Genomic DNA, 16,117 nt, shown 5'->3' on the forward strand with positions numbered 1-16,117 from the left:
AGGACAGTAGGTGTCAATATGAAAAGCTTAGAATAGCCTTTCCTAATGTGAAAGACAACTTGTGCATGATGTCAAAAACTAATGCTGCAGCACTGGCAATATGTAAGATCATGTCAATCCTTCAACCTCATCCCCATAACCTAGACAGGGCCAAGGACACCATAACCTACATGTCAACTACAAACTTTTGTAGTCTCAAAAAGCAGACACTTCAAACTTTTCTAATGAAAAAGCGCACACTACAAACTTTTGTAGTCTAAAAAAGCGGACACTACACACTTTTTCAAATGAAAAAGCAGACACTACAAACTTTTCCAATAACAAAGCGGACACTACAAACTTTTGTAGTCTAAAAAGCGGACACTACAAACTTTCTGATGACAAAAGCAGACACTACAAACTTTTGTAGTCTAAAAAAGTGCCTTTTCTAAAGGCTCTCATGCTCTCTTTTGCATATGATTCCTCAAACTAGACATGGAATAGAGTCCCTGCAATGTATCTGTATATTCCCCAGCCATTTCCCCATCAAATATGTGCCATGTATGTGATGGATGGGCTAGGTTGACTTTGGATAACCTTTTAGCCCTAACCCTAACTTTGTAGTCTAAGTCCAACTTTTGTAGTCTTTTGTAATGTATCAGTAAAATTTGTAGTCTATGTCTGACTTTTGTAGTCTTATGTAGTCTATCAGTAAACTTTGTAGTTGAGTCCGACTTTTTTGTAGTCTATTAGTAAACTTGGTAGTCTATATCTGACCATTCCTTTTTTAGGGCATGCACCTTCCTTTTTTGGTCATTTTTCCCACGATACAATAGTTGTAGCCCTTTCTTTTAGCTTTCTAAATATACTGAAATCATATTGTTTGGTTTTGTTTTCATGGAGAAAAATGCAAAAAAAAAAAAAAAAAACACGACACTTTTGGGATTCCTTTACCTCATTTCTCCACAATGGGAGCACTTCAGAACATAATTCAAACAGATTCAGGAAGCTACAGTGTAGGGCTACAACTTTTGTTTTTTGACCATTTTTGGTAATTGGTCATGTGACCATCATCCCAACATCCCATTACATGGACCCTGATAGGTGAAATCATTCTCCACTTGCTTTTTGGTCAAACCAGGTGATATTTCCCTTTTGGGATGGAACCTGAAGTGGACCCTGAAGGCAGTGCCTGATGTTCTGTACACCATTTTTATATATATTCAATTTTTCTGCTATTTTTCTGGCTATTTTTGGATATATTACCACATTTGGAACTGGACCCTGGACCCTGACAATGTTACCCAACATGATGATCAGCAATGAGCCCTAATATTTCCTGATTTTATTGCTATTTTACATTTGGAAATGCACCCTGGACCCTGAAAGGTCAGCTGCCGCTAAAAATGAAATATTCATTGAAAGCGCCAGGTACACATATGAAAAGTGCAATGAAATCTCCTAGGAATAAGAATGAAATATCCATTGAAAGCGCCAGGCATCCCAATGAGAAGCACAATGAGATATCCTGGGTTTAGCAATGAAATATCCAATGAAAGCACCAGGTATATCTATGAAAAGTGCAATGAAATATCCTAGGAACAAGAATGAAATATCCATTGAAAGCGCCAGGCATTCAGATGAAAAGCACAATGAGATATCCTGGGTTTAGCAATGAAATATCCAATGAAAGTGCCAGGTATCCATATGAAAATTGCAATGAAATATCCTGGGGTTGAGAATGAAATATATATTGAAAGCACCAGGTATCCATATGAAAATCGCAATGAAATATCCCAGAACAATGAGATATGCGATCTCATTGAACCTCTAGGCATTATACACATCGCCCTCCAGGCATATGTCTGGTTTTTATCATAAAAGTGTATACCACCCATCCAATGAGACTACAGTACACATCGAGAGAGTTATCGCTTACTGGAGCCGAACATTTAAGTCTGCCGAAAGGAACTATAGTGCGACGGAAAGGGAAGCGTTGGCTGCTAAAGAAGCGCTTGTCAGATTCCAACCTTTTATAGAAGGGGAAGATATCACTCTGATCACAGATCACGCTGCCTTAGTATGGGCGTGAGTCTATGAGAACGCCAACCATCGTCTAGCAGCCTGGGGGGCTGTATTCGCCGCCTATCCTGGGCTCAGGATAGTGCATCGAGCAGGGAGGGTACATTCCAATGTCGATCCCCTTTCTCGGCTGATAAGAATACCACCGCACGACTCGCCTCTCAGCGATGATATCACCCCTATCGAGCAGGATCCCGTCAAACGTAACATCGCTCAGAAGGCTGAAGATAGGATATTTAGAGCGGCCGCTCCTAAGGCGGCCTTCTGTGTAATGTGGTGGGAAGACGTCATTGACAAACAAGCATTCGCAGTCCGAACCAGACGCCAACTCGCTGCCAATGAAGAGCGCGAAATTCGAGATAAAACCAAGAGTGATGATCAACTCGTATTGGAAAAGGAAGGGGGGGAGACTGCTCCTTCAAACCTCGATGAACAGGGAGAAATCTTACCTTTTCCTAAATCGGATCATTGGACGTATCCAGCTGGTGTCAAACCCTCAGAGCTACCGTCGGACGAGGAATGGTCAAAACGAACTCAGCTGCTTATAGCCGTCGACCCTCAGATCTGCAAGGAATTCGCGGAGGGTTACGAGAGGGACAAGTTCTTCGCCCCCCGTTACATCCAAGTTCAACCTAATGAGCGAACTATAATCTCCACTAGTCACTTCCAGAGAGGGCAGGACGGTCTTCTCTACTTTACGGATGCAGCCTGGAAAACGCGATTGTGTGTGCCCAACGCCAAGGTCAATTACGTGCTGCGATGGATACACGAATCCCCCTACGAAAGTGCTCACGCTGGACCACGCTGCTTCATAGCGCAACTCCAAGAACTGTTCTACTGGCCAAACATGAACAGGGACGCTGAAGCTTACACAACCATGTGCGACGTCTGCCAAAAGATCAAAACCGACCATCGTGCTAAGATGGGCGTGCTCAGGCCCGCGCATATACCATCTCGACCATTCTCCACAGTCTCCATGGACATGATAACAGGATTACCACCATCAGGAGAACAAAAATATACCGCTATACTAGTAATAGTGGATAAGCTTACCAAGTTCGCTATTATAATCCCTACCCATACGACTCTAACGCAGGAAGGATTCGCTAAGCTGTTTGTCGAAAGGGTCGTCAATGTCTACGGTTTGCCTGAAGTCATAATCTCAGATTGAGATAAACGTTGGGCCACCATCTTCTGGAGATCAGTGGTCTCCAATTACAGGAGCATCATGGCACTTTCATCTGTGCACCATCCGCAGACAGACGGTCAAACCGAAATTCTTAATGCAACCATTGAACAAATGCTTCGCGCTTTCGTCTCCTCTGACAAGGAGAGTTGGTCGAACTGGCTTAGTGTCCTAGCCTATTCGTACAACAGCAGCGTGCATTCATCTACTAAATACACTCCTAATTTCCTGCTCATGGGATATAACCCGAGAACTTCAGTAAGCGCGATAATACCAGAAATCGACCCTGCTCGCCGCCCCTTCCTTCCCAGTCAATCTGCCGAGGACTTCGTTGAGGCTTTGGAAATTCATCGCAACTTCGCTAAGGACGCTATTGCCTTAGCTCAAGACCGACAAGCGAAAGCCTATGATAAGAAAAGGCGACCAGTTCAAGAACTGAAGGTTGGAGACTACGCTCTGGTTAATCCACATTCCCTTGAATTGGTAGACGTTGAAGGGACCGGCAAGAAACTCATACAGTGGATGATTGGGCCCTTCGAAGTGGTCGAAAGAATCAATCCCATGGTTTATCGGTTATGCCTACTGGACACTTATTCGATGCACCCCGTGTTCAACTTACAGCATTTGAAGAAATACGAACTCTCACTGGATCGATTCGGAGAACGTACAGAATTGCCTTCGATGCGGGACTTACGACCAACTGAGGAGTACGAAGTGGAATCTATCCTGGGACATCGCTTCGTAGGCAAGAAGAAAGCAAACCGCCGGATGTTCCTAGTCAGATGGAAGGGCTATGGGCCCGCTGATGACTCCTGGGTCTCGGAATATGACTTACGAAACTCTGCTCAACTCAAGAGAAGCTATCTGGATTCCAAAGGCTTAACTATATGATTACTTCAAGCTATCCCTGCGCTATATATATATCGAACCCTGACTTGCTCAAGGATCGTTAGTAATACTGTACAGAACTATTTAAACTCCGAAACTCCGATTATTCCACGTATACATCAACTTCAATTCTCTTTTCATTTGACTTCAACAGAACTTCGAACGTGGTGTCCCGCTGCTTTCGAGTGCGATTACCCACAAGTCCGCTATTCATGGCTGGACGACTGGGCCACGTCAAAGGAGCGGATGGTAATGACGCAAGACGCTACTTTCCTCGACGGAATCCAAGTTTCGCTGGTTACGATCAGATCCCTCACCTTCCTCCTCCTCCGACATATGATTTGCCTGCATCTGTTCACCGGAGATACGTCGCCAACCAAGGTCGTATGTGGGAGATAACATCACCCAATTCCCTGCAAAACGCCTTCTGCCCTGGTATCCGACCTGCTAATCTAAACCTTCAAGTCCGTTTCTTCGAGGAACAACATCGACGCTACGATGGCCACATGGGGCCCTTTGACCCCACGAGGAATGCTCAGCTTTAAGCCCAGCGAGGGTTGAAGGATAAGCACGCCTTCGTAGATTACGTCTCCAGACTACAAGATACCCCGTTCTGGATGCCGGACGCTGACGCTGAAGTCGTGATGGCCGACGACCGCTACCTGGGTGTGTGGTTAAATGGAGCAGAAGAACAACAAGCGCGATGGTATCTAAAGGAAGGCATCCTGTGTTTTGTAGTAAGGGAAGTCACGTCTCTTGAGCGCGTTCTACTCGCTGCACGAGAGACCGTGATAGACTTTGCCGCAGGGACTAGCGCGTCATCCATCCACTGGACCATAAACGACTATGATTCAATGGCTATATCTCGAGGAGATTTGTCCCTACCGGACACCGCTACGATCCACGACCCAGGGTGGGTATGGCCACAAGCTGTAGTCAACAGGCGAGATGAATCCAGATCTCCTGATACGAAGTCTGCAGATAAGTCCGCGGTTGACTATGGACCCCCTCCCTTGGAGACCATCTCTATCGCAAGTGATCGAGTACCATGGATCAAGCCTCCCCCAGTCAAGAAAGCAGCTGCAAGTCGAGCTAACGCTCCTGCTCATGAACACAAAAGATGGATTAAGTTTGTGGAGAATTACGACCCCGAAGGATCCTTCAAGGAAGTTGGTGCGAAGAATGCTCCTGTCCACCCGACGCATTCCATGTATGATCGAGAGAAATGCTGGCATCTATTCTTCCTTCGACCACCTAAGATACCAGAAGGTTGCGTGTCTGACCTGAGCATTTTTGGCCAGCCCTGCCCGAAAGGAGTCTACAAGGGCATTAACAAAAAGCGATTTGTGCAACCTCGCTGGATTTATCAAACCATGGAGCCCCAACCAACGGATGTCGGCAGAAAAGCGCCTGTCCCAAGACCGGAAGAATTGCCGCCCTTGAGGAAACCCTCTCAGCCCAATCCCCCGCCCGATGATGACAGCGACAGCGACAACGATTACTATCCGGACGAGGGTGATCAAGCCCCTCCGGTGTTGAACGTGACAATCAATGCTGATGTATCATCTGTGAGCGCGACTACCACGCCCGCTGCTCAAATCACGGGGATTGAACCCGCTGTGCAAGCTATCGAGATACAGCCTGCTGCTATAGGCGCGACTTCAGGAGTGGGGGAAGCCACCACCGAGCCTGCTTCCATTGATCCAAACCTATCTCTCTCTAAGACGAATCATATGCAGGAGGATGATGAGATTTCGTGGGGAGACGACGAGCATAACCACGATGTTATGGGTCTACAGATCCCTCCTCTCTCCTTTACAGTGGATTCAGAAATCAATACGGAAGCCGTCACTCCAGCGGATCCCTTAGAGTTTGCCTCTTCTTTCTTAATGCTTTACGGAATACCCACATCAGAAGAGTTTCCCGTTATCCAGGACATGATAACGTCAATTGCGACATGCCTTCACTTGACAGTCAGGCAAATATTCCAAGTTAGCGCCGACCGAAATCAAAGTTTTTGGTTCGAGATGGAATCCATGGAGCAAGCTCGCCAAATGAGGACTCATATGCATCATAGGCAAGAGAATGGGATAGAATTACGAGTCGCCTACGCTGATTATGAAGACTACGTGGGAGCTCTCGCCCGCGCTTCCCATAGATGGCCAGACACTCTCTCCAACAACGGAAGTCAAGGTCCGTCCTCGCTCCAATCGGTGGCTCTGGCAGTGAGCTCTTCTTCTCGAGGATGGAGCAGTGGGGAACGTCGGCAAACGCGCGACAATCGTCGTCGATCTCCTTCGATGGAACGCTACAGAGTTAACAGAAGGCTTTCACCCCTCCCTCGGCAACAATCCCCTTCCCATTCCACCTATCGTAGAAGGTATCAACGATCCCCATCGCCTCGTCGTCGTGCTCGTTCTCCATATCGTCATTCCAGGTCGCCTGGACCTCGATCATATCGACCTCCTGGGGAGCTAGCTACGCAACCTTCAAGGGAGCAGGAGAACGCTAGTCCTTTAACCCTCCGGAACTCCAATGCTGATGCAACGATCCACATTCCCCCTCTGCCAGTACTTCCAGGCATGCCAGCTTTCGCCAGACTACCACACAACGCCCCGCTGCCTTTCGGCGCGAATGTTGCTTTTATGTGGTCCCCCTCCGGTAATACCTTTAGCCCCGTCCTTCTGCAAGGAAATACAACCGTGCTGCCTTATCCAATGGCACCTACCGGACCAACTCCAAGTGCCCTGCTGCCTTGGCCAGTAGCCGCAGCATTGCCTACCTTGAACGTGCCGCCGTCTTCGTTGGATACTTCGAGAGGCTCATCTACTGCGTCGCTAGCTTCAAGAATTTCAGCTACGGTCGAGCTACGGTCCGATTCCCCGCCTCCAGCTCCCGCACGACCAACCCTCATGTCTCGAATGACAGACCAGCTATCAGCAAGGTTGACTGATCCAGCCCCCCCAGCTGCACTAGCTGCGAGGTTGACTGCTCCAGGTTGGCTGACGCTCGCCGATCGTCTCGAAACCGCAGACCCCATGGTGGTTGACCACTCTCCCTACCTTGGCTCAGCTGCACTAGCTGACTTCAGTACTGAATCACTACATCCAGCAACAGCCTCAGGAAGTTCGTCTTATCATCAAGCACCCATGGATGAAGATCCTACCGATCAGGGAGACGACGGGGAAGAAGATTACAAGCGAACGAAGAGGGGGCGGCATAGCGGTCAGAAGATTCAAGGGTACCGAAAGCGCGATGAGGAACGCGAAGAGCGGAAACATCGGCGACGCTGTCGGTAAGAGGACTCTCTCATCATGGATGATGCTCCAATTTCATGGGGGGGCTTTGTAATAACGTGGTAGTTACCTTCCTTACCTTGCATGACATGGGACCACCATATTTACATATATTTTGTATTTTGTTATAATGCGTTACAGTAGCCAAATAAACCACTTGCAACTTCCACCTTAAACTTAGATGTGGAGCGGGTCACTCATATCGTTTACGGCTAGGCAGCCTCACGCCTCCCCTCCGGGATATCAGAGCCCTGCGCCGGGTGACCGCGTCCCTCATCCTGGGTCACTGGATCACGAAGGTGTGGCTACGATATCCGTATCCGCGCCACGTGCATTATCACACATACCACGTCTCTTCTCCGCAACCGTCTCTCGTCTACGCCTTCGTCAAGAAGTCAAGTACAACCGCTCGGTTTCACAGGGACCCTGACCAACAAGTGTTCAGAGTAAGTCTGGCACCAAACATTTAACACCTGGTCACTCACTTGCGTAATGTGATGGCTTAGTTGAACAATGAAGATACACTATGTGACGAATCATCCAGCACCAATTTGTTACCAGACAAAGTCCAGCAATGTTTTTTTTTGCTGAGATGATAGTAGATTTTGTGCTGCAAGAAGATGTGAGTAACCTCGTCAAGATCACTGAGCAGTTGATTTGTTTATACCATAGATACTTCATAGGCCGTGTGGGGCAATATACGCTAAGTCCACAGGTGGCGTTATTGACCACTTCGAAGACCAAGGATGTCCTACGACGACTGACTGGCCAGGGAAGCTCAACCGGCATACCTACGAGTGCCTGAAGGTCTCCGGGCAAAGAAACGATACATCTCAAGTCCGAGGAAGTCAGTTTTTATTTTGACAAGTGAATGGGCATTAAACATCTGCTGTCGGACTTACCCCCTGAACACTTGGTGATCAGGGTCATGTCTTCGTATTCTGAGGTGACCACTCGACAGGTGGATAATCAATTCAAGGCAAGTAAAGTGTTTCCCAAGATGATGATGGCTCAACTGGTCCCACGGCTAGTTTGGCACAAAATGACAAGGTAAATTTAGCACATGGCTTGACGCGGCGTCATTGATAATCTAAAGTCTTGGTGGGTAACCTAAGCGAACTGGCTGATTCACGACGATGTCAATCGTTACTCTCAGTAAATAGCAAAGTCGGATGTTAGTCACGAGAAAGTCACCAATCAGAGGGTGTTTGACTAAATGTCGTTTTTTTTAAGTGTTTCTGACTATGCTTGTACTAAAATAGTCATACATTAGTTGTACAGTTGGTCATGTACTAGTCATATAATAGTCATACCTCAGTCATTAATTCTTGGGCCCAATTCAGGATAGAAAATAGGCTAAATCAAATTATATTTGACTACTTTAAAGGATACATGTAGTAGGCCTAGAGCCTGAGTATAGTATGAGGGGGGGGGGACAATAAAAAGCCCTCTGTAACATCTCGAGTCCATTCAAATGCTCCGACGACACGTCGACACCATCAAGTGGCCCATTACCAGATCCAACCTCCATCAAATCCTCTGCACCTGAGGCCGAGTCGTTGCCATTCCCATTTGCATGGGAAATGGGGAGGGGAGAGGGAGTTGATGAATGCGCCACCTGGATTTGAGCAGGAGGCATTGTTGGATGAGGAGCCATGGTGATGGTGGGACCTGCGGCCGAAGAGTGTCGTCAGCGTCGTCAGTAAACCTGATGCCAACTTAACTTTTCGTTGCATCGCCGTCGTGTTTTTGTGTAACGTATGGAAGTCAGAAGTTGTGTTTGACCAAGGGAGTTCGCAATGGTGGTATTCTCGAGAGCTCGTCTTGTGTGTTGGATACATACACAAAAAAGCGGAATCTGTCAATGAGGATGTCCACAGGTATAGCTGTTGAGTGTCGAGGAAGAGTGTATGGGGCTGTCATCGAAGTGACAAACAAGTTTCAAGTTGAAGACCAACTTTTCAAACTCCAACACAAAGCAATCATGTGACTTTCAAGTGTGACTCCAAGTCCAACTTAGTGCGAAGTAATTTGTAGACAAAAATTCTTGGCATAGCCATGGGTAGAAAAAGTATGACAATGTTGATACTAACATATGACTAAACTTACTTTCCATTTGTTGCCAAGGGAAGTTTGAGGGAAGGGTGGCATGAATATTACAGATGTGTGACAGACATCTGACTGACCTCTGACTTTGTGCGATTTTGCTTGACTTCGCTTTTTACCAGTGCGACAGTCAGTTGAGGTGAAATTCATCACTACCAGAGTGCCCCAATTTATCTGGTTTTCCAGCTCGAACAGCTGAGAAAATCATACCGCTTTGTCGGAGATTGATAGGCGATGATAATTTCTGGGTGTGGAGGCGAATACTATCTCCTGGCACGATGGGCCCTATGCCATTCTGGATATGGGATCCCTCGATAATCTATCCACCCATGTCTGTCTACTGTGCCGCAGTGTCTAATTGGAGGTTCAGCGCACCATATCGGGAACAAGCAAAGTCCCTGAGCCATGCAACCTTTGCTGTGGACATTCAACAATCACTGCGTCTCCTGATCACGTCGCTTCCCATGGCCCATCTGAATGCCCTGTGGATATGTTGTCTTGTTGGCACCACTTCTCAGACTTACTTTCCACATTGTTGCTCCCAACCACGAAAATCCCTTCAACGACATGCGTCGCCTGCAACATATAAAACAAGGCTCCAATCCACCTCATTTCAGCAGTTCTCACAACATACAATCCTCTTCAACAACTAGCCTTCCAGCCACAATGCCCTCAATCATCACTTCATCTTGCCTTAACATTCCCACCTCTTCAACTGTGCTCTTGAAAGCCATTTCCCGTTTTTCTCTACACACTTTGAGCCCCCAATCTTGGGCAGTGTTGTTTGGTAAGTAAATCATCGCTAACTATCAAGAACACAATTTAACACGTCGACGATATTACTTTAGCACGCACGTCGATACTTGCGGTCCTCTACAAGGCGATCACCATCAGGCACCTTACTATCTCCAATTCAGAAGGGACACACTATTACAGAAAATACCAAAAGGGATGCAATGATGTGCACCTCAACATCATCAATGATACTTTCTGGTTGAGGATCTTACTGTAAGTAGCATTTTACTTTTAAGAAATTTGGGCTGAGCTAAGTCAGGTTGTCTTAGATCTGGTGATCTCGGCTGTAAGTTCTTCTACCTACCAAGCAGCTCATCATGCATAAGTCATTAACGGACATCTGACCAACAGTCAGCGAAGCATATATGATTGGTGATGTTCAGGTCTCTAGCCTCAAGGGAGCTATGCACGTATGTGGATTCTATTTATGATCTCCCAACAGATGCTAAAATCACTCAAATAGCTGTGGCTAGAGAACGAGTCTGGGATGACTGACACACTCTCTTCAACCGTCGCAAAAGTATCCTCAGCGATGAGCAGGCTCTACAACAGCTTCCTCGGCCAGACACACTCTCAAGCTCGTCTTAATGCAATCGCCAGCTACGACCAATCTAACGAATTGTTCACGGTGCGTCATCGACTCTTTCCTATTACATTTGAACTCCAACTAAAGGACGCAATGTCATCAGGCATTCCTGAGCAAAGAGATGATGTACTCATGCGCCCTGTGGAGCGATGCAGAAGGCGGCCTTCAAGGGGATCTTGAGGTGGGGCCAACACATGGGGATCTGGAAGCAGCTCAGCGACGAAAGATCCACCACGTTCTTCACTCAGTGCACATGAAACCAGGACACAGAATTCTTGAATTTGGCAGTGGATGGGGAGGTCTTCATCAGCAAAACCTGGGTGAGCTAAGCAGCACATGGCAGGGCTGTGCAGTACCATAGCACCATAGAAAGGGGTATCACCTTTACAGTCAGCTGTGTCTTCTATGCAGCTCTACATAGAAACACACAGCCACTACACAGCACTCCCTAGAATCTCAGAGCAAATCTGCAGCCCTCAGTAGCAACCCCTTGGGCCTGCAGATTCCTTGAGGGGGGCATACATTCTGCTCATTTTAATACCATATTGCACGATTTTTACACAGAATGGGTGTTATGAAAAAATAAGTTTATTGTCTACACTACTGCTGTGCAAGTCTAATATAACAATAGCAAGAAAATGATAATGCTAAAGCAAGTGGTCAGTGCAGGTTGGGCTAAAGAGGTGCCATGCATAGGTGGTGGAGCCAGGCATGCTCATCATCATGGGCGCTCATCACCATGTGTAGGTGGTGGAACAGGGCGTGCTCATCATCGTGCATATGGTGGTGGAGCTGGGCACTGGGCACTGTTTGTCGATCATGGTGGTGGTGGGCACTTGTGGCATTGGTTGATGGTGCTTGTGGACATGTGGTTATGGTTGTGGATGCATGGGTGTGGTCGTGGATGCGTCATTTTTGTGGTTCATGGTTGTGGTCGCATGGATGGAGGAGTCATGGTCGTGGGCGTGGACGTGGACACGTCATCATGAGTGTAGTGGTAGTAGTCGTTGTCATGAACATGTTATGGTCATCTTTGTGGTCATCGTGTCTTGGTTGTGGTAGTCATGGTTGTGGGTGGTGGTCTGTTGGTCATTGTTGTGCCCTGCTGATTGGCAACATCCAACATCTGGCAAGAAAAGAGAAAGAGGGAAGGGGGATAACTCAGGAGGGGGATAACTCAGGAGGGGCACAGAACATTGAGAGGGTACCATCACAACACATAATGTACCTAAGTAGAGCTTCATACATCAGCACTGAGCAGTGAACAATTACTTGCCTTATTTCTTGAGGTTTTAGTAGTTGGAACAGGCAAAGGCAACGATGTGGGGAAAGGCAGTGGTGATGGTTGACGTTGAGGAAAGAAAGAGTGGTGTGACTTAAATTTTCCAACTTCAGAAAGTGAATGAGTCACATGGTGGTTTAGGGTAGGTACATTGAACTTGTAGTTGACGAAATGAATTGTGTTTTTGTGACTTGAGCGCAGCACGTGACTTCCTGCAACTGTACCGACATCCAGTGAACACGCCACCCTCCAGCTTCCATAACCCTTCCAACTCGTCATCGGTCCCCCAGGCGTCGAGATGGCATATCAGAGTCTGCTAAACGCCCTCCCTACATGGTGGCAAGTGTTTCTGACTGTTCCCCAATGCCGTGCACCCCTCCTGGTCCCAAGACGTCATCTGCTGAACAGTGAAACATCACCCTCCAGCTTCCAGACCCCTTGCACCTCACCATGGTGTCGAGATGATGTATTGTCGTCCGCTAAACACCCTCTCGATGCGTGGGTGACCTTTGGATGTTGGATGGCATGGGTTGTAGTTGAGAACCTGCAAAAGACGAAGATAAAAAGTTCTCTCAGTGTTTTAACACCCCAAAGATGAAGAAGAACTTACCTGTTCTGTCTAGAGTCATCCCTGCCCCTCGTTGTGTCGATGCAACACAATGTATCGCTTTCCGCCAATTGCTGTCTGGGGACAACATGGTCTTCCGAAGACTCGTTTATCATTTGTGGTCTACATTGTGTGCTGGAACGACATACGTGCTGTTAGTTTATGAAGATGTGACAAAGTGCTCGACGTACCTTTGTCATTCCATCGCTTCCTCATGTCACCGCCTCTTATCCACCCCTCCAAGGCTCGCCACAACATATCAACATCCGCCAACTGTGTTTGGGTCGTGGTGGATGTTCTGTGATGTGGCTGAATGTTGTAGCTTTGATATAATGGTGAGTTCTACGTGACTTTCGATTCTAAGGGGATAACTTACTTCTTTGAAGGTGGTTCATGCACTTTGTTGCCTCCTGAACGTTTTTGAGTCCTCGCCACGTCACCAACTACTCCCCAGCCACCTCCAATGCAAGTCCGTTGCCCAATTATAATGTTCTGCTGTCGATCTTCACAGTAAGTCATAAGTTTTCATCATTATGTGGTATTGATGGACTTACTGTTGTATTCCAGCCATTTCGACATTACAGCCTCTGATCCATCTTCACAAAGCTCAACATGACGTATCAACGTCCGCCAAATGTGTTGAAGATGTCGTAAATGTTGCACAAACACGCTGCGAGTCGTAGCTTTGGAAAATATGTGAGTTTTCCGTTGTTCGAGTACTGAGTCTTCACTTACTGCTTTTGAAGATCGTTTATGTGTGTTCTTGCCTTGTGAACGTTTCCCTGTATTTGCCACATCACCAATCATGCCCAGCCGTCCTCAACATGAGTCCGTCTTCAAGATATGATGAGTTTACTGTCGATTTTCAAGGTAAGTCGTTCGCTTTTGTGGTTATGCAAGTAGTCATGAACTTACCTTTGCATTTCAGCCGTTTCAACGTCATCGCCCTCAATCCACCTCTCCAAGGCCCAACACAACGTTGATACGTCTGCCAAATGCTGACATGTACCTTTGTGATCTAGTGTGTTTGACAAAGAGAAGACCTGTTTGTTTGGTTATGTTAGATTTTGTAGATACTTCACGTTTGTCACTGATAATGAAATTTAGAGGATATACGTAGAACGACACACTCACTGAATGGGGAATTCAGTGGAGTTTGAAACCCTAACTGGCAACCTAACCTCCTAACCCTAACCACTAACCCTAACCTCCTAACCTAACCAAGAACGCGCTACCATATGGGGAGACAAAATATCCCAAACCCTAACCATTAACCCTAACTTCCTAACCTAACCGAGAATGTGCTACTGCGCAGGGAGACCTAAGAGCACGCTACTGCGCAAGAAGACATGTATTATTATATACCTAACCCTAACATCCCTAACCCTAATGGCACCTATCCAGCAGATACGTCGGAGTGTCAAAAATAGCCAATTTGATGGGAGATCAGTGACACATCGTCATGTGCCTGAGTGTGTATGTGTCGTTGTTCGTATACCCTGTGAAATTTATGGGAGCTACTGAACAATGCAGAAAAATTTAACTCCCTATCAGGGCTGGGTAGAAAGTGGAGGCCCCTCTATAGCACCCTATAGTAACGGCACAAGTCTCTGTAGTGCTGTATAGCACAGCTTACGTCCACACAGGGCTGTGGTGCTCTAGGGCATCTAGCCAAGCTTGGTGTGTAACTATGGGAAACTATGATGTCAGTGGAAGCACTATGCCTGTCTATGTGTGAAAATCAGGTTTTGCTGATGTTGCCATTGAGGTATGTGCACGATTGGTATTTTTTCTTAATTCATCTAACTAGTAACTCAGGCCGCACGTTCTTTCGGATGTGAAGTTGATACATTGACACTATCAAAAGAACAAGAATCACTCACTGAAGAACGCATCAAACAGGCTGGCCTGGAAGGCCGAATCAGAGTCCACCTCCTTGATTACTGTGAAATTCCAGCCGAATTTGAAAAGGCATTTGACGCTTTTGTCAGTGTCGAAATGCTTGAGGTGAGTTTCTTTTCTCAAGCACAAGGGAAGTCGTCTGATAAACATTATAGCATGTCGGAGCGAAACACTACAACACTTATTTCAAACTGGTAGACTTTGCTCTGAAATCCAAAGACGCTACGGTCGTCGTCACTTCCTCCACTTTCCCCAAGTCGAGGTTCTCCAGTTACCAGTATGTTCTTTCTCAAAAATTCATTCCGACTTTCCTTACTTTTTACCACAGAGCTGAAGACTTCATGCACAAATATATGTGGCCTAACTCTTGCCTGCCCAGCGCAACAGCCTTGATCACTGCCACTCAGACTGGATCACAAGGCCGTTTCATGCTTGAGGGCGTCGAGAACCACGCAGCCCGTCAGTTGCCTTCAAATATTCACATGCCCCTCAATCCCATCTTATACATATAGTGTTTGGAAGTCCGGTCTCGTGACTGGAAAAAGACCGTAACCAGACCGGACCAAGACCGCAAAAGACCGGACCTGCGGTTACGGTCTTTTATTTTTGAAATGTAAAGACCGCAAAAAAACCGGTTAACGTGAACCGGTCTTGACCGGTTTGGACCGGTCTTTTGTAGCCCCTTAAATATCCTTTAAAACGCACCCAAGAACGTACGATTTGGTAAAAAAACGAGAGAGATATGAATTAAAATGTAAATTACTTTTAGGAATAATAGATGTACCAGACTTATTTTATAGAAGCACCAATTCCTAACGGAATTTAACGTTCTTGGGCTCGTTTTGAAGCTATTAGAGATGTTAATAAATTTACCGATTCATAATTTTAAAATATTGGCCTAAAGACCGGTCATAAACCGGTTAAAACTGATGCAGACCGAAACCGGTCTATAGACCGCAAAAAACCGCGGTCTGCGGTCTTTTTGCGGTCCGGTCTAGTCTTTTGACTTCTGGGGAAAAGGCAGACCGGTTACGGTTACGGTTAACGCCCCTGGGCATCAAAAAACCGGACCGAACCGGACTTTCAAACACTACATACATACCTCTCTTCAGACTATCCCCGGACGCTTCGAGAATGGGGAAGGCGTTTGGAAGCGAACTTGATGCAAGAGCTCATTGTAAAAGACTACCCGGTTCTTCGAGACGTTCAAGAGTACGCGGCGTTCAAGCGGAAGTGGGAATACCTTTTTGCGTATGCTGGCGCTGGCTTCGCAAAGGGCTATATTACTTGCCATATGCTCACGTTTACTCGCCAAGTGGGTAGCATTTATTTCAGTGATTAAATTCATTTTTAACATTCTTACCTTCACTTAGAATGATATGCCAGTTCGCTGTGATTGATTTTCGCG

The 16,117-nt window shown here is 46.6% G+C and overlaps 2 protein-coding genes across 2 annotated transcripts; both read left to right on the forward strand.

Moving 5' to 3' along the window:
- Positions 1 to 4,752: 4,752 nt before the first annotated feature.
- LACBIDRAFT_317869 (uncharacterized protein) lies at positions 4,753 to 7,434 on the forward strand (the record flags this gene model as incomplete). The annotated part of the gene is made up of 1 exon (XM_001879110.1): positions 4,753 to 7,434. One exon carries the CDS (start codon positions 4,753 to 4,755, stop codon positions 7,432 to 7,434), a length of 2,682 nt encoding a protein of 893 aa, XP_001879145.1.
- Positions 7,435 to 10,203: 2,769 nt separating this feature from the next.
- On the forward strand, positions 10,204 to 16,109 carry cfs3-2 (uncharacterized protein; the record flags this gene model as incomplete). Its single annotated transcript, XM_001879111.1, has 11 exons — positions 10,204 to 10,324; positions 10,386 to 10,545; positions 10,602 to 10,618; positions 10,684 to 10,742; positions 10,796 to 10,960; positions 11,022 to 11,238; positions 14,618 to 14,814; positions 14,865 to 14,986; positions 15,038 to 15,168; positions 15,822 to 16,024; positions 16,083 to 16,109. The coding sequence occupies 11 exons, from the start codon at positions 10,204 to 10,206 to the stop codon at positions 16,107 to 16,109; spliced, it is 1,419 nt and encodes a 472-aa protein (XP_001879146.1).
- Between the last annotated feature and the right edge of the window lie 8 nt (positions 16,110 to 16,117).

The sequence above is a fragment of the Laccaria bicolor genome, genomic scaffold, assembly GCF_000143565.1.
Source record: "Laccaria bicolor S238N-H82 LACBIscaffold_8 genomic scaffold, whole genome shotgun sequence".
Taxonomy (NCBI): domain Eukaryota; kingdom Fungi; phylum Basidiomycota; class Agaricomycetes; order Agaricales; family Hydnangiaceae; genus Laccaria; species Laccaria bicolor.